The following is a 17,710-nucleotide window of genomic DNA, read 5'->3' as shown; positions in this document are numbered from 1 at the left end:
ACCCTTCAAAAATAAATAAATAAATAAAATACTACCGCCAATAATAAATAAATAAATACAATTAATTATATTTTATTAGGTTCACGTTGATGACTCTAGCATAACGGATTATTAATTATATTTGTTTTCTCGTCATTCATTTATTTATAAAGATTTTTTGAATAAATATTTGGATTATTATCCAATTCTAAAGACTACCGCTACTTGCTTTGTTTTTGAAACTCTCTCTAAAAATTAGCTGCCAAAACAAATAAGCTAATGACGAAATAGTCCTTATCAACTTAGTTTTCAAAACTAAATTACCAAATAATTATCTAACCATAAAATAAATTATTTATTTGTGAGAATCACGTGTTTGTATATTTATTGATATTTTAATTAATTAAATAATTCTTTTCATACACGAATATATATATAATAATCGATGGAGTAGAATAATAAAATTTTAATGAATGGTTAGGATATATTATCAAGGAAATTACGAAATCGAAAATTAAAACAATAATATATCACATAAGTAAAGTAGAAATTACGAAATCGAAAATCTACAAGTTGAGCTTTTAAATTTTTTTTTTTTTTTTATTTTTTTTGTTAAATGTAATCCAATTGCACGACTCAATCATCCATATGCAATTATAAAATTAGCTTACTATAAAAAAAATGCAAAATTCAATTTAATTTGACATTTAAAAAAGGTTAAAAAAGTAATTTAATTTAATGTTTTTCTATTATTATATTTGTAAATAGAAAGACTTTAAATTTTATTATGAAGTTCTAAAATTGGGTTAGGTAATTAATTTTAAAACGGAAAATGCATGCTCATATATGTCATTAATGTAATAATAATAATAAATATTTACCTTAAAATTAAATATAATGCAACTAATAAGTGATTTTTTTTTTTATTATTTTTTTTTTTTTCCAAGAACAAAGTTAGTATCTTTCTAATTAAAGCCAATATTGTTGAGGTAAACCCGACCCGACCCGACCCGACCCGATCGAGATCCATTACCATCCAAATTGTAAACGCAAACGCAATGCAGCCACGTCGTTCTCCTGTCTGTTCATTGTGGGCCCCGCCCTCTATTACTATAAACTTACTCCACTCATTCAAACCCAACATTCCAAAAAATATTAATTAAAAATTAAAATAATAATAATAATTATAAAAAAAGTTTCGTAAACGCACCGTTTTGAAGTGGGTGCGGTGTTAGGTCGCTGTCTTACCAACTCCCGCCTGTATATTTCTCTCCACTGAAAAACCGCTTACGAGAGGAAGGACACGTGTCGGTCGATCAAACGGACATATTTGCGATTGTGGTAGGTGGATCACCGAGACTCCCGTTTCCCGTTTTCTTATTTATACGGTTACTTCTTTCGGAACCATCTCAGGGCGATTCATTTCTCCCTAGTATACTGTAATTAACACTCTTCCCCTCGTTCCGTCCCCAATTTTTTCTTCTGATTGTTTGGAACTCTCGATTTTTCATCGTCGATTGACCGATCAAGATGATTATCACCGTGAAGGATTCGACGATGGTGACTCCGGCGGAGGAGACGCCGCGCCGGACTCTCTGGAACTCGAACGTCGATCTGGTGATACCGAGTATACACACGCCGAGCGTCTACTTCTACCGCCCGACCGGCGCCTCCAATTTCTTCGACGGTCAGGTTCTCAAGGAAGGCCTAAGCAAGGCGCTGGTGCCGTTTTATCCAATGGCCGGACGATTGAGACGCGATGAAGACGGTCGTATCGAGATCTACTGTAATGCTGAAGGTGTGCTTCTTGTCGAGGCTGAGACCACGGCGGTTATCGACGATTTCGGTGATTTCGCCCCGACGTTACAGCTTCGGCAACTTATTCCGGCCGTCGATTACTCCGGCGGAATCGAATCGTATCCTTTGCTGGTGTTACAGGTACAATGAAATCCGCGCCTCGTCTCTAGTTTTTCTTTTTTTAACAAATTTCATTTAGGAATTTTATTAATTATTTTGGTTAGAATTAACTGAAATTGTTGAGACGAAATTGTCGTCTATAGTTGGCTTTCCTAATAATCATTACGATTCCTTTTTTGTTTTTTCGCATTCAATTTTTTCCAAATATATCTATATTTTTCAACAACAATAAAAATCATAGTTAAAAATCCATTAGTTCTAATCCATAGCTTTTGAGATTTAAATTTTTTTATACACAAATTTTAAAGTATAGAATTCAAAAAAAGAAAAAAAAAAATCAATTATATTACTCTAAAACGAAATTAGAACAGACGGGGCCTTCGTAATGATTGCGGAGATTCTTCCGTCCGTCCAGGGAATATTTTGTTGACTTTTCTTTTATAAAGTGAGTTTCTATAAACTTGCATATGTACAAGCTAGCAAATGATTTGGGAATAAATTATTTGATCTTGTTTAAAGAATTTGTAACTTGATTGTATTGAACTCGTCAACTAGGGATGTATTTTTCTCCTTGGTTATCTCAAATATATTTTAGTAATAATTAATTTTTAATTTTTCTCAAATTAAAATATAATAAATGTAAACATTAAAAAATGTAAAAGTTGTAGGATGTATTGAAAAGGGTAGTGGTGCTACTACTAAAAGAAAATCCCACAACAACCCCGTTGAATTATAGATGATATAAGTTAGCTGAATATTTTTTAGGAAATTTAAAAAATTATTTTTCAATTTTAACCGTATGAAGATAAATATTTGTCAAACCAACCAAACCAAACTTACTCGATCCAAAATTTTCCAGTTGTCCACCTACTTCAATATTAACATTTTGCAGTTGGTTCATAATTGTTTGAATGTGATATTAATTAACGTTTTAAAAGTTAATTATTCGATTTCTACCGTCACATTTGTTCTAATTACAAATTTAAATAATTAATTAATTGTTTTTGAATTGATTCCGATTTTGTTGGGTTCAGGTGACACACTTCAAATGCGGCGGCGTTTCACTGGGCGTAGGAATGCAGCACCATTTAGCGGACGGCTTCGCCGGTCTCCACTTTGTGAATACCTGGTCCGACATGTCGCGTGGCCTCGACCTTAAGCTTCAGCCCTTCATCGACCGGACCCTACTCAGAGCGCGGGACCCACCTCAACCGGCATTCCGTCACGTCGAATACGAACCGGCTCCGCCCATGAAAACTCCGGTCCAGCCCAACTCGGAAGGAACCACCGTCTCTGTATTCAAATTCACCCGCGAGCAGCTCAATCTACTCAAAGCCAAATCCAAAGAAAATGGCAATACTATCAACTACAGTTCATATGAGATGCTCTCCGGCCACGTCTGGCGCTGCACGTGCAAGGCGCGTGACCTTCCCGAGGATCAGGAGACTAAGCTCTACATTGCCACCGACGGCCGTGCCCGGTTGCGCCCGCCGCTTCCCAACGGCTACTTCGGCAACGTTATCTTCACAACTACGCCGCTCGCCGTCGCCGGTGAACTAATGTCGAACCCGACGTGGTTCGCCGCCGGCAAGATCCACGACGCCTTGGTTCGGATGGACAACGATTATTTGAGATCGGCTTTGGACTATCTCGAAATGCAGCCGGACTTATCGGCGTTGGTCCGTGGTGCTCATACTTTCCGTTGCCCCAATTTGGGAATCACTAGCTGGGTTCGGCTGCCTATTCACGACGCCGATTTTGGGTGGGGCCGGCCGATTTTTATGGGCCCCGGCGGAATCGCGTACGAGGGATTGTCGTTTATAATCCCGAGTGCGTCCGACGATGGCAGCTTGTCAGTAGCGATTTCGCTGCAGACGCCACATATGAAGGTGTTTGAGAAGCTGTTCTTTAATCTTTAAGGAGGTTGGCTGGCGGAGTGTAGCGGGACACCGGTGGGTTTTTTTTTTCCGGCAAGGCAGAGGAAGTTTGCCGGATGGTGTTTTTTTTTTTCTGTTCTTTTGGGCCTTTTTTAGTTCTACTTTAATTGACGCCGTTACTTCACACATGTGTAGTTTTACTGTAAAGACCTTCCAATTTATTGGTAATATACCGTGGATGGGGTCTCAAAATCAATAATTCCGTCAAATATCAGTTTAAATTTCTAACTTTAATTCTTGCATTTATTTACTGCATAATATATGTTATATAAATCATTCCATATTTAAGGTTTATTTAAATTTAAGTTAAAAAGACTTATTTTGGGGAGGGGGAGACTGAGTTTTTCTAATAAAGTAGAAGTTGTCAATTTAAATCGATTATTTTAATTTTTCTATATCTTTCTCGTAAACCATGTTTAAATATTTTATTATGTTACTTAATTTACAATTATTGTTCGTATACAAGGCTTCCTTTTTTATTGGTTTCAGAAAATACGAAAAATCTTATTTCATTAGTCCAATTAAATTATTAGAGAATTCAAGTCAGTTGTGACGTAAAATGTTTATCCATAAAAATATATTGACCAAAGTAAAAAAGCAAGAAATTAAATACAAACTATAATAATAATAATAAAACAAACGAAAACCCAATTTTTTGGAGGATTATATCATATCCCCTGTGACGCGAAATGCCTATCCATTAACAAATTTGGTAAGGTACGGAAGTGCTGAACTAATTTTGTGTTTGGTAGCTGACCCAATATGTCCTGATTTGGTAGAGAAATTGGAGTGTACCAAGAAATTAGTGGAATTTGAAGAGAGACAACATTTACCTAAAAATCAGCAACCTTGAAATGTTGTTGTTCACGATGAATAGAGGCCTTCAACAATAAAATCCAGTTGCTCTGGTTTAGCCCAATAAATGGATGATATATCCCGAAAACACATTTATGCAAACAAAGGAACAAAGGTTCAGCAACACGATGTGGGAGAAAATAGACACTGCAGTCTAATAAGTTGTATATGAATGATAGTACACCTCCCTATGTTTTCTTTTTGGAAAGGAAGAAGGGAAACTTCATCCTCAATTGTAGACCATATATTTGGGGGTTGCACTGAACTTTTGATATCCCTTGATCACTTTGTTCACCGCGTCAAGGAAGTCCTTCTCTGTCACTGTCTTCCTTCGAGCTCGGATGGCGTACATTCCAGCTTCCGTGCAGACACTCCTAATATCAGCCCCTGTAAGAACAGAGATAGTTTAGAAAAAATAAAAATGTTCATTTCACTCCTATAGCCTACATGAGTATGCTGGAAATCATATGAAAAAAAATAGAGGTAAAGATACGTACACCTAAGATTATTGTGTTTGGAAAATCACATGGATACAGTTATTTGAACTATTAAAACTTATGGTTTTCGACTGCACCCTACAATGAAATTATGATAAATGAAGAATGACAAATGAGTTCTAGTACTTCGGACACCATCTTTTATCTGAAATGGTCCTTAAGATTCCAGAAAAGCATATATGAAAAAGGTAATGCTGTAAGTCTTAACCAGTGGAATTCGGGCAAAGCCTAGCCAAGAGTTCAAACCGAATGTCCCTCTCACAATTCATGGTCCTTGTATGGATTTTAAAGATCTGTGTCCTACTTTCCAAATCAGGAAGCCCAAACTCGACCTTACGATCAAGCCTTCCAGGTCGTAATAGAGCTGGATCAAGTGTATCAGGCCTGAAGGGAGATGAAAATTAGTTAATTTTAGTTCACAAGCATGTCATTAATTTCAAAACTAGGACTCAGGACTTTCAGCATTTATTTTGCAATTAAGAACCAACGCGTCTAGCAGATGAGACATACAGACACAACCCCTGTAGTGAGTTTGACACATGTGAAAGACTTTACTGTCAAATGACCAGCTGCCACTAATCAAATGACTTACCTATTTGTTGCCATCAGAACTTTGATGTTTCCACGTGCATCAAAGCCATCTAGTTGATTCACAATTTCAAGCATTGTACGTTGGACCTCATTGTCGCCACCAACACCATCATCAAATCGAGCACCTCCTATGGCATCAACTTCATCAAAAAACACTATGCAAGCCTTTTTGGAACGTGCCATCTAGAGTGCACAACAATATATAAGTAACAATGCAAAAGTATGAACACCATTCATTTATAACATGAACTAAGAACAACTACTAAATACAAAGTAACAGCCAACCTGGAATAGTTCTCTGACCATACGAGCCCCCTCACCAACATATTTTTGAACAAGTTCACTTCCAATAACACGAATAAAGCAGGCATCTGTTCTGTTAGCTACAGCTCGTGCTAGAAGTGTTTTCCCTGTTCCAGGGGGACCATAACAAAGAACTCCTTTTGGAGGATCAATTCCTAGCTTTACAAACTTCTCAGGATGAAGCATAGGTAACTCAACAACCTACAACATTTTCGAATACAAAATAACACAGCAGTAAAAAACTTGAGTTTCTAAGAAATAAAAAAATCGGGAAAATATTTAAATTAGTCAAAGGCAAATGAAATACAAATAAATTTTTTCTACACACATCTCGCATTTTCTCTATCTGCTCCTTACATCCACCAACATCGTTGTAGGTCACATCCGGTTTTTCTTCTACCGTCATCATGGTCACACTTGGATCAATTTTGGGAGGCAAAGGAATTTGAATCTGATATTTATTTCTATCAACACTGAAGGGCAGAATAAATGGCAACAATTTTAGGCCAACACCATAATTGCATGTACAAAAACGAGAGAAGACAACCAAAAGCAAAAGAGAATTTTTCAAACAAGCAAATGCATTTCATAATCTGCCATCCCTAAACAGTAATGACATATAACTGTGACGAATGCTGATGATTCCTAAATGGCTAAATCCATCATCATAAACGTAGCACATTATAACCATGCATATAAGATAAATAAGCTACTGTCTTGAGGTAAATATCTTCCTAAACTTTTGATCATAGGAAATTGAAGTTTATAACTATTTAAATGATGGACAGCATAGTGAAGAGCTGAACAATGCCAGATTAAACCAATAAAAGACAAGAATAATTTGTAGAGAACATCCAAAACGTACCCTACACGCATGCCTTCTTCTATGTCTGTTGGAGAAACTTTGTCACCGAGTCCAACAACAAACTACATGATAAAATATAAAAGAAGTTAAAGAACCACTACAGGCTTGATGAATAATTCTAGATAATAAACTATAAATGAAAAAAAAAAAAAACATGATCATAAATTAAGACCATAAATAAGCAAGTCCCTCTATTTCCCTATCCTCCCCAACCCCCCTTTAAACCAATGCCTTGACTAACTTGGAGTGCGTCATACTATGCAACTGATAGCTAACCTTGGCAATTTGCTTAACATTAATAACATATTTGGCATCTTCAGAATTTGGATTGATGATCTTGGTGCATCTGGCCACCTGATTAAGAAAATATTTGCTGCATCAGAAACTAAAAACCACCAAAAAAAAAAAAAAAAAAAGGTACATCCGAACCTAATTGAAATCGCACCTGAAGAGGCTGCTCTTCCTGCATCATTTGCTTATCAGATACAAGATCCCACTGGCTAGGAGCTGCTAAACCGGTGTCAGACTCCTTAATGCCTGTGATGCAATCCATGCGGATATTTAGTCTCACTGATAAACTGATTATTCACGTACAGATAGCAACGTATACGTGCTGGTTTCTATTACTAGAAGTAACACATACCACACAAATCATTGACCTTCTTTGCCATATCCTTGATTTCTTTCTCGACCTTCTTGATATAGGTTGAATAAGGTCCCAAACCCTGCAAAAGAGGATAATGGTGAGCAAAACTGAGAATACACTTAAACTGCACGTCAAGATAGAAAAAAATTGATAACTAAGAATCTCACATTCCACTTTCCAAAAAATGCGCCTTGTCGCAAGACCCATCGGACAAAGTTTCTTGAATAAAAAAAATCGAGAATCAGAAGACCCTAATTGTATGGAAAAACAACCCCGAACATTTAGCTGCTATGCTCATTCGTGCATAAACTGTCGTCTTATCTGCAGGAGGCAGCTCCTCTGAATCCACACATTACCCGGACATTTCAACTCAGGGACCAGATGAAATGAGGAAATCCTCTCTTAAAACTTAACTTGCTTGAATTCAAAATTCCCGCAGGTTAAGGAACACCGAAAGTAAAAACGGGGTTGATGAATTATCAAAACTATTCGAATGGTTCATACAAAACACTTAATTAGCTTAGAGCGCACATCCTAAGCAACGAGATTCAGCTGAAGTCGCTGGATCTAATCCGATGTGGAGATTAGAACATACAAATGAGGAAGAAATCAGGAAACAGAAAGTAAAATAGGCACGAATTTAGGGTTTATAAAGTATAAAAGAAAGAAACTCCGATAGATTATCATACATAGGTCTTGAGAAGAGCAATATCGTCCTCGTCGAGGGGGCGAGGATTCTTCTCGTCCTTGATCTCATCCTCGGGGTCCGGCGCCATGAAACTTTCAAGTTGGAACTCCGGAGTAGGATTCTGCGACTCCGCTGTGATTTTCTTGCGAACAAAGACAACTAATAAAGAAAGTGGCTCGAAATGAACCATGGCAAATAGTTGGACACTTTATATAGAGTCCAGTCCATTCGGATGAGAATCCATGGGTTGGTCAATTCATTGGGTTTCTCAATTGGGCCGGCCCAATTAGACACATTTATTATTTCTGGATAAAAATATTATAAATATGACAATATTTTTTTAAGCTCAATTCAAATAAATAATATTTAAAAAGATTAAAAGATAAACACATTTCAGCATATGTGACCGTTACAGGTGTCTATCATAAAAAATATATATATTAAATATATTAGTGATAGACATTAATGATATATTCTGATATATTTATGGAAATAAAATGGAAATTACGGGAAAATGTCCATGCAAGTTTTTGTAATATAATTTTTTTTTTTTCATATTTGTAACTATTTTTCTATACGACAAAATTGAACTAATTTTATGGCTCTTCGTAAATTACTTCAAAACTAAATTTTAATTAAAATCAATTATGTTGATTAATAGTATTTAATTGTCAATATGAAATATTAAAGCTAGAAGATCAAATTAACTAAATTAACTAAATTAACTAATAAAATGAAGTTTATTAAAACATGTTATTTAAAAGTTAGAATTTCTCACACAATCAATCACTCAAGGCACTGTTTTGGAGTCTATATTATAACTTTCTTTCTCAAGCCACCATATGCAAGTGAAATAACGTCTTCCAAACAAGTTCAAGGTCCAGTTTTAAAGCCATCCTCCAGGCTTACCATATACACACTGGAAATTTTCGTGTACATCATACGTGCACGCAATAGAACTTACTTAGACACATCGACATCACAAGTTCAACGAGTAAGCCGCTCAAAAGTCCCGGTCAGGAAACAGGACGGGGGCAATCAAAGACCAGATGAACAATGCTGCAGTAGCCCAACTAGTCACAACCCGAACCCACACGGATGACCACCCGACATCAACCAGCCTGCCACTCCCTCCAACAGAGCTAGTCCATCCAGTCAGGAGCATTGCTGAGTACATACTAGCAAGAGAGAAGATGATGTGGAAAAATGAATATGAATATGTAACTGGCTTTGCCTTCTCTTTTTCCTCGTGCTCATCTGACTTCTCCAATGGAAGCAATGGCTTTCCTGCCCATTTGACAGAGAACCAAGAATGTCATACCTAACGAGCTTAAAACATGAGAGGCTACAAACAAAATCGAGCGAGAAAATCTCTCTCCCCACTTGAAATGGAGATTCCCCGCCCTGTTAAAGGACATGTCCCACAAGAAATTTAACAACGTTGCCTATAAAATTAATATATGAGATGCAACAGACAGAAGTCATGAACAACTTAAAAAATGGTTACGATGTCCAGAAGGTTGAAGGAAGTACACCCAATCATATCTTGCTATGTAATATTAGTATCATGCACAATTCTTAGGACGTCAATAGTAGAAATTTCTAAAGTTCAAGATTTGCCAATTCTGTGTATGAACGTGAACCCACTGGGATGGTCACTCCATTGAGACAATTGAAATCAACACATAAAACATAACCTTATATAATACTGTGTGTTTCTGAACTGTAAAAGCCAAAATAATAATAGTAGAAATAGTAAAATAACTTAGCAGACTCTTACCTGCACGGGGTGAACTTGGAGGAGAAAGCAAGGTTGTAGAAGAACCAGCACGAACAGCAGAATAGACTACTGATAGAACAGTTGTGAGAAGACCCAAGGCAAGAGTGCCAGTAGAAACAGCCTTGGAATGCTTGTGGAGACCATTACATTCATAGTCTCTTGGTTCACTAGCAAGCCCACTGTAACAGAGATACATGCAGTACAACGAGATGACTGATGCAGGTAAAACACTGCCACCGACCTGTTTTTTCATCAAGATGAAAGCCATAAGAGACAAAAAGAAATAGATCCTCTGTGTTTAAAAAAGTCCCCAAATGCACGTCATACTTGATTATAACACTAAAACATATATATATATATATACACATCACAGGTTTACAATATTTTTTAAATTAAGATCCACCCACTGTATTAACTTATAATAGGGTATCATTGTCCAGAAGAAGGGCATTATTATTATTATATTTTTCATTTTTTATTTTTTATAACCGGTCTCCCCTATACCCGAGGACACTCAGCACCGCCTCAAGACCCAAACCTGGGACGCATCAAGGATTTTTGGTATTAAGTTCACCCAAAGGTTTGAACTTGTACCTCTAGATGGTATGACCAAGAGACAATGAAATGAGTATCATGGTACAACAACTTGGTCATTAGCCAAATCTATTATCAAGAGCCTTATAGTTACAGCTACCCATCAATGGAGGTAAAATGAGAACAAACTAATTCTAATTTGTAGGGAAAAAAGATAAACGAGAGGAAGGGGAAGGAGATATATATAGATATGCACAATCATGAATTGACCTCTAATGAGACAGTTTGATTGATGAAAGATGAAAGAGGGAAATACTTACTGAAGGGTGTAGTGCAACAACTGTGAAAACAAACGCAAAAATTAGGGCCATGACTATAAAGAAGGTGTTGAGCCCACAGTCATGTCCTGATGGTGTGAACCAGTGAAAGAGAAATCCAGACGAGACAAATGTGGCAAGATAACAGAAAAGTGAAACAACAAATAAGGCGATGTACCTAAAAAGAAGGGGGGAAACTCAAACATTAGTTACAAACATAGAAAGATTAACGTGGGAAAAGAGAGTAAGAAGGCACAAGAGAAGAAACTAGAATTCAACAAACCAAAATTGCTCATCATATCCAACCCAGGTGTCATTCCATCTGTGAACAAAATCCAGCAGAAGAACAACTTGGACAAGAAGAAACAGTCCTGAGCCAAATTTTGATATAGACTCTGGATATGTCGAATATGTTAATACCATTTTAAAGAAAGAAGAAGGAAAAGTATCTCAAATTAAACCATTTTGAACAGTCTTTGTAAAACATCATTCTAATTTCTGACATGCTGAAATAATTTCTTACCATAAAAGGTAATAATCTCATTTGGAATGAAAAACATTAGTACCACCAGAAGGAACCAACAAATAACTTTCACCATCCATCCACCGTGGTGAATACCATCACGGGGATCCCTTTGACTTTTTACACCAACCATCATTACAGATAGAATGGTGAAGAAGAGAAAATTTCCCAAGCTAACCCGCAAGACTGCATCAGTTTGAAACCAATCCCTGCTAGGTGTTTCATGGAAAGTATTAATCCCTGAAAGAAGACATACATTAAAAAAAAACTGTTAAAACACTTCAAAAGTATCAGTCAAACCAGCTATGTGATTTGTTTGGAGACAGGAGGAAGTCCTTTTAGAGTTGACAATATTTCATTATTATCCAACAGTGATTCTGAGTAGTAAGTACCACTTATTGCAGCTAAATAACAAACCCGCAAGCTTGATGATTAGAAGCAAAAGAAAAAAATGCTTCCAAATGGCCAATAACAAATGCCCTTGGCTAAATACAGCTGATTAATCACAAGAAATTTACACTAGACGATTCTAGAATAATAAGAATATATCTACATCATAAGTAATAAGTAATCTGTAAAAAAAAAAGGGGATATCATAAAAGTGATCTCATCTCTCAATATGACATCATTAATGTCTAAGAGCAATAGATGCATTTGGAAATATAAAATTTGTGAACGCTTTGAAGAAGGTTATATAGAAGGATGATTAAAACCGATCTCAATGTATAAGATAATATTTTACACTAAAGGAAAGTTTCTTGCATTCCATCTAGATTCTGCAAAATAAGCATAAGATAAGATGTGGCTAGGACAGAAACAAATTACTCGACCATCAGCGCTTGCTTGTTCTACGAATCCATAGACATTTAAGAAAAGGAAAATTCATGACTCACAAGGGATCTTCTCCAGAAGGGGAGCAGCGACCTCTCTGAGAATCCAAGAAACAATCAGAGAGAGTGCGAAGAGGCCACAGTATGCAATCCTTGCAGACCTACGGCTAATACTCGAAACAACCGTACGGCATGCATCACATGCGCAAGCTGCACAGCACGACGCAAGGCAAGATGCTGCCCACATCTTTTTTCCTCAAACTGGCACCAGTTTATAAGCTTATCTGCCAAGTAGTCAGACCCAAGTCAATGGAAAATCAAATTGTAAATCTCTTAACATTTTTATCAAAAAGTGAAGTAAGCGAAACCCTAAATTAGACGAATAAGTTATAACCCAATGAAAAAATACGTCAAATAAACCTAATTCTCCATAACCGAACAACTATTTATCTCCAGAAATGATCGAGGTAATCGTTTTAACAATTAATATAAGCAGCTACGTGAATCCAATAACAAATCCTCTGATCAACCTAAAACCAACACCAATATCGTCCTGTTCGATTTTTCCGTGATCGTTAAGACCTGAAGGGTTTTTCTTTGGAGAGATAAGGAACGCGGAAGAACACTAAATTACAGCAGAATCAAGAAATTGATCATAGAATTACCTCGGAAGATATTTTGAGGACAAAATTCCCAGCAACTCGAACGATCGTCTGGAGATGAAGATTCGAAACCCACTTCGGTTTGTATTTTGTCGTTGGTCTCCTTTTACAGCTACCGTTCCAATTTGACCCCTTCACGCCGCTCTTATCTTAGGCTGGTGACTCGACCGGGTTCCCATCAAAATCCGTGGATTCGACCGGTCTATTTTTGGGCTAAATTACATTTTTTTTTCACAAACATTCTCGCCTAATTTCAATGAGTCTTAAAAAAATTTCATACTTAATTTTTATTTTTAAATATTAAACTAATAATTATACTCATACCTTTTATATTTTATTCTAAAATATTTTTTAATTTTCTTTTTAAAACTCTTACCATTAATACTCTAACTATTAATCTGGGAGGAAACATTATGTTTAAAAAAATATTATTTAAAAGTATTCCACTTTTAACATAATCACTTAAAAATATCTATAAAATTTTAAAAGTAGCATTAATATCCTTTAAAAATTTTATCTTCAATACCGACAAAAACCATTTATTGACACTTCATGATTATCTATAATCGTTCTAATTTTATTTTAGAAAGTTCATGAGTATTTTTTAAACGTAATAATAACGGTAAAAGTATTTTTATATTATTTTTTTAATTAAAGGTATTTTTAGAGTTTTAGAAGGAATTTAAAGGTGTTTCTTTTGGAGTTTTTAAACAAAAGTTTATGGATATTAATTAAATCTTTGAAATTTCAATAGTATTTTTTAAACCGGATTGAAATTAGAGTATTATTTGAAATAATTTAAAATTTTTATTGATATTTTTAAAACAAAATACTATTGATTTTCATCCAAAATTAAAGAATATTTTTTAATTGACAAAATACTATTAAATGAAGCGAAATATGCCGTCTAATAACCGTTTTAATGGCGGTCATAGGCCCCATCCAAGAGCCACCCACCATCGAAGGGGCCGATTTACATAGCTACCACTCATGACCCACCCGCCAGCTCTCTCTATATATGGTATTCCCACGTTTTTTTCCAACTGTGGAGACCGCGTGGACGGCCTTTCAGGCATCCTTTTTCCCGGAGCCGAGGCGCGGCCAAACCCACGGCTCCACATAAATATCCATTCACCTCCTCCCGTTTAATTGACATCCATTTTCGCGTTGGGTTGTTCGGGTTTTGATTTTGTAAGTCCCTTTCCCTCTCTCTTTCTCTCTGATTTGATGTTTCACAATGATGTTAATCGCTTGAAATTTCCTCGATTGGGGCTCGGCTTGTCGGATTTTTCCTGTGTAATGGGAAGTAGGTTTGAAATTTCTTCGATTAGGTTTGGCCCCATCGATTGGCTTCGATCTTCCGAGGCCACGCATCTCATGAGTTTCTTTGTTTAATTCACTCGCGGTTGTTTATTTGCTTGGTTCCTTGCGTTCTTTTCGGTTGGGGTTGAAGAATTTAAGCCACGACTTCGAAATGATAGATTTGGGATTAATTTAGGAACATGGAGGAAGAATTTCATTTCTGCTGAATGTTCAATTGAAGAGCCTGCTTAAAATGTTAGAATCGTGGGGTTTATACTTCGGACAAAAAAAAGATGTACATTATAGAGGTCAGAAACAGGGGACTTGCTCATATTAATTAACTAAGAAGGTACAATGTCAAGCCAAACATCTGTTCTAAAGGTAACGGGGGAAATGTTCTGACCTACAGGTACACCTGAATTTTGGGGATACTTGCAGGTTTTCATAATTTTGACAATTAACGAGTCCTTTAAACCTTATTTATGAGAGTTCTAATCGCTAGCTTTTTAGCTTATTGAATGCAATTTACTGGGTATATCAAATTGTTAGGCTGCTTTTCCAGAACTGGTCTTTTCATGATGTCTTTTTTTCCCCTTCGTTTCTATTGCCATTAGACCTTGGCCTGCCTATCTTAATGCTTTAAGTTTCTGAAGCTATCCTGATTGCAGTTTGATTGTTGACGGAAAGGACTGTAAGTTACAACAAAGAGTTATATGATTGAGTTGTGTTGATTTCATGTTCTAGTGATGTGCTTTCTTGTTATCTATTTGGATAAATTTTGAGGCACCTTTTGAACCTGCTTGGCTGCTTCTTGGTAGATTTCTCAGACTATGGTTTTCTAGATTATGTCATTCTTATACGATATTGGTGCCAAAGGAGATCTTGGCTTTCTCCATAATGCATTGGAAGTAATTGTTTGATGAGCTGTTTCTCTCTCAATTAGACTGTATCATACGTCATTGAATGCTTTACCATATTGTTTTCCTCTAATATGTGTGTGTGTGTGTGTGTATACCATCCATAAATTATAATTAGTAACATTGATCCCTCGTCAACTTGGTCGATAATCTTTTCTTTCCTCTTCTTCTTTCCAAGAGATATGCTTAATGGGCCGAGAACTGCATTTTTGGATTAGTCGTACGATAATGTTTTCTCCGTTTGTTGTGTAAGCTTACGTTAGTTGTCTGCTATAAAATAGCTAGTTTTGGGGTGTTTGTTGAAAAGCTAATCTGACTTGGCTTTGATCTCTCGTGACTTGTATTGTAGTCCTATTTGCCATGACTGTTTTGTGGAAGGTTGGTTGGCTCATTCTTACATCAGTTGGAGAACTACATCAGGGTTGGTTACTTGTTCGCATGTGTTTTGCATCCGTTTGTACTAGAGCTTAGAGATTGAGAGTTGAGCTAGTGTATGAGATCCCACGTCGGTTGGAGAGGGGAATGAAACATTCCTTGTAGGATGTGGAAACCTCTCCCTGGCAGACATATTTTAAAACCGTGAGGTTGACAACGATACGTAATGGGCCAAAATGGACAATATCTCCTAGCAGTGGGCTTGGGATGTTACAAATGGTATTAGAGTCAGATATCGGGCGGTGTGCAGCCAAGACGCTAGGCCCCTAAGGGGGATGGATTGTGAGATCCCACATCGGTTGGAGAGGAGAACAAAACATTCCTTATAAAAGCGTGGAAACCTCTCTCTGGCATAGGCGTTTTAAAACCGTGAGGCTAACGATACGTAACAGGCCAAAGCGGACAATATCTACTAGTCGTGGGTTTGGGCTTTGGGCTTTGGGCTGTTACATAGAGCAGAGTGCCAGTGTTTGGACTTTAATTGTATTATATCTGGAATGTCTTGTTCTGGGTGAAATCACCACCAACAATATTAGAAACTGAGATCAATTACTCTTCCTCGAAATATGCTACAGACCCTGCTCTATGAACTCCTCTTGTCATGAACAAAAATTAAGAATCCTGTAGCAAGTTATCTAATCTGTGCTGGACATTTCAGGCTACCTGAGGAGGTTGGATCATGCAACATGGTTCTTGACAGTGCACTGTCTTCTCCTCACAGGAGGTCTCCATCATTCTGTAAGTCCTTTACAGATGAGTTGGATGGTTGGTCGACTCTCGTTCAGCGACATCGCTTCCTCCTGACGGCACTTGTCCTCCTGACTGCTCTTTGCACAATTTACCTTTACTTTGCTGTCACCTTGGGCTCTTCCTCCTCTTGCTTTGGATTGACTGGGGCGCAAAAAGCTGAGTGTCTACAGGAGCTTGTAAAGACTTCCATGGCTAAAGGGAAGCTGAAAATTCTGTGATACTAGGGAGCTCGCCCCTTTTGTTTGGAGACTTGAAAAGAAGAGGGAAATTTTTTGAAATCAGTCAGTTTGTCATACAAGGCCGTGTAGTAAAATCTACGTGAACTCTCTCTCTGTACATGATGTCTGATAAAAGATGCATTCTTGATATCTAAAAAAAAACTTCAAAAAATGCCTTAGTTACTCATTTTGGTGCCTAAGATGCATCAAATCTGTGTTGGTTGACTTGTGAATTGCTATCTCGATAAAAATTGATAATCGTAATCGAGAATAGTTCTAACCTATCGGTCTAAACATATACAATGCCGCTGAGAAGTTTGAGTTTTAAATCTTCATCTCCACATGATAAACTAATAAAAATTTGTGAGATGGTTGATTGAACAAAAGTAATGTTTGGCTCGCCAATATTCATTGCACGATTGAGTTATCATTCATTTAACGTTCTTCACATCACATAAACTCAATTTAGAAAATTCATTTAACGTTCCACAACATTATAAATATTATTAATTTTTACATCTAGATATTTAAAATCAACTAAAAATATGTCCCAACTACATTAAATTAAGAGTCAGAAGAATATTGAGAATAAAATATTTTAACTGAGAAGTAAGTTTTGAATCGAAAAAGCCCAAGACTGGCCAACTCTTGAGCCTAACCAACCACGTCCATGGCCCAATCGAGCCGAGTGGTCCAAGAAGTGTCAGTGGTAAGATTGACGAAGGCAAGGGCGAGGTGGCCTTATTGACTCTTTGACCTTAAGACAACTCCACAAACCCTAGGGATGCCAATGGTGGCCACATCACCCTCCAACCAACTTTAGCTCGACTTACTTTTCAACTCTATTTTATGACTCGACCATCAAAGACAAACACTATATTTGCATATAGTTTTCTTCGATTGCAAGTCATCTCATCTTGAATTTATAATTGAAATTGTATGCAAATTGATAGATTATAACATTTTTCAATAATGTTATTATCCATTTCAAAATTATGAAGCAAAGAATAAAAGAACAATTTAAAGAAAGAAATCTTCGAGAGGGTAACTTGGAGTGAGAGAAAGGGATGATGCTGTGTTTATATGTATGTATAAACATACATACATGTACACATTCACACACGCATACATACATATACACATATATAAACACAGCATCACCCC

General features: G+C 36.6%; 4 protein-coding genes across 5 annotated transcripts; 2 read left to right on the top strand and 2 right to left on the bottom strand.

Moving 5' to 3' along the window:
* The first annotated feature begins 1,391 nt into the window (after positions 1–1,391).
* Positions 1,392–4,067, top strand: LOC111488196 (shikimate O-hydroxycinnamoyltransferase-like). The gene is made up of 2 exons (XM_023135867.1): positions 1,392–1,917; positions 2,931–4,067. The coding sequence occupies exons 1-2, from the start codon at positions 1,510–1,512 to the stop codon at positions 3,813–3,815; spliced, it is 1,293 nt and encodes a 430-aa protein (XP_022991635.1). The 5' UTR covers positions 1,392–1,509; the 3' UTR covers positions 3,816–4,067.
* A 594-nt stretch (positions 4,068–4,661) lies between these two features.
* LOC111488169 (26S proteasome regulatory subunit 7-like) lies at positions 4,662–8,483 on the bottom strand. Of its 2 annotated transcripts, none has more exons than XM_023135838.1 (10): positions 8,280–8,483; positions 7,588–7,669; positions 7,390–7,481; positions 7,221–7,298; positions 6,945–7,006; positions 6,408–6,552; positions 6,062–6,280; positions 5,778–5,959; positions 5,394–5,569; positions 4,662–5,075 (listed from the first exon to the last, which is right to left on the bottom strand). In XM_023135838.1, the coding sequence occupies exons 1-10, from the start codon at positions 8,466–8,468 to the stop codon at positions 4,918–4,920; spliced, it is 1,383 nt and encodes a 460-aa protein (XP_022991606.1). In that variant the 5' UTR covers positions 8,469–8,483; the 3' UTR covers positions 4,662–4,917. The 2 variants fall into 2 exon arrangements, with proteins under 2 accessions (XP_022991606.1, XP_022991607.1); XM_023135839.1 differs by having other exon boundaries at positions 4,662–5,080; positions 5,399–5,569.
* Positions 8,484–9,048: 565 nt separating this feature from the next.
* LOC111488118 (probable serine incorporator) lies at positions 9,049–13,055 on the bottom strand. The gene is made up of 7 exons (XM_023135762.1): positions 12,928–13,055; positions 12,326–12,546; positions 11,433–11,672; positions 11,193–11,304; positions 10,913–11,087; positions 10,059–10,299; positions 9,049–9,565 (listed from the first exon to the last, which is right to left on the bottom strand). The coding sequence occupies exons 2-7, from the start codon at positions 12,507–12,509 to the stop codon at positions 9,282–9,284; spliced, it is 1,236 nt and encodes a 411-aa protein (XP_022991530.1). The 5' UTR covers positions 12,510–12,546; positions 12,928–13,055; the 3' UTR covers positions 9,049–9,281.
* Positions 13,056–16,236: 3,181 nt separating this feature from the next.
* Positions 16,237–16,731, top strand: LOC111488353. The gene has a single exon (XM_023136053.1). It carries the CDS (start codon positions 16,265–16,267, stop codon positions 16,544–16,546), a length of 282 nt encoding a protein of 93 aa, XP_022991821.1. The 5' UTR covers positions 16,237–16,264; the 3' UTR covers positions 16,547–16,731.
* Positions 16,732–17,710: the final 979 nt, after the last annotated feature.

The sequence above is a fragment of the Cucurbita maxima genome, unplaced genomic scaffold (assembly GCF_002738345.1).
Source record: "Cucurbita maxima cultivar Rimu unplaced genomic scaffold, Cmax_1.0 Cma_Scf00013, whole genome shotgun sequence".
Taxonomy (NCBI): Eukaryota; Viridiplantae; Streptophyta; class Magnoliopsida; order Cucurbitales; family Cucurbitaceae; genus Cucurbita; species Cucurbita maxima.
Note: the sequence above shows the minus strand (reverse complement) of the source record. Positions and strands in the feature narration are given on the sequence as shown.

Coding starts and splice junctions, on each gene's coding strand:
- LOC111488196 (XM_023135867.1), top strand. CDS start 1,510: ATGATTATCACCGTGAAGGATTCGACGATGGTGACTCCGGCGGAGGAG. Junction 1,918..2,930: donor ATCCTTTGCTGGTGTTACAG/GTACAATGAAAT, acceptor TGTTGGGTTCAG/GTGACACACTTCAAATGCGG.
- LOC111488169 (XM_023135838.1), bottom strand. CDS start 8,468: ATGGTTCATTTCGAGCCACTTTCTTTATTAGTTGTCTTTGTTCGCAAG. Junction 7,482..7,587: donor GAAGGTCAATGATTTGTGTG/GTATGTGTTACT, acceptor ATTGCATCACAG/GCATTAAGGAGTCTGACACC. Junction 5,960..6,061: donor TGGTCAGAGAACTATTCCAG/GTTGGCTGTTAC, acceptor TGTGCACTCTAG/ATGGCACGTTCCAAAAAGGC.
- LOC111488118 (XM_023135762.1), bottom strand. CDS start 12,509: ATGTGGGCAGCATCTTGCCTTGCGTCGTGCTGTGCAGCTTGCGCATGT. Junction 11,673..12,325: donor CCTTCTGGAGAAGATCCCTT/GTGAGTCATGAA, acceptor GTCTTCTTTCAG/GGATTAATACTTTCCATGAA. Junction 11,305..11,432: donor TGAGATTATTACCTTTTATG/GTAAGAAATTAT, acceptor CGACATATCCAG/AGTCTATATCAAAATTTGGC.
- LOC111488353 (XM_023136053.1), top strand. CDS start 16,265: ATGGTTCTTGACAGTGCACTGTCTTCTCCTCACAGGAGGTCTCCATCA.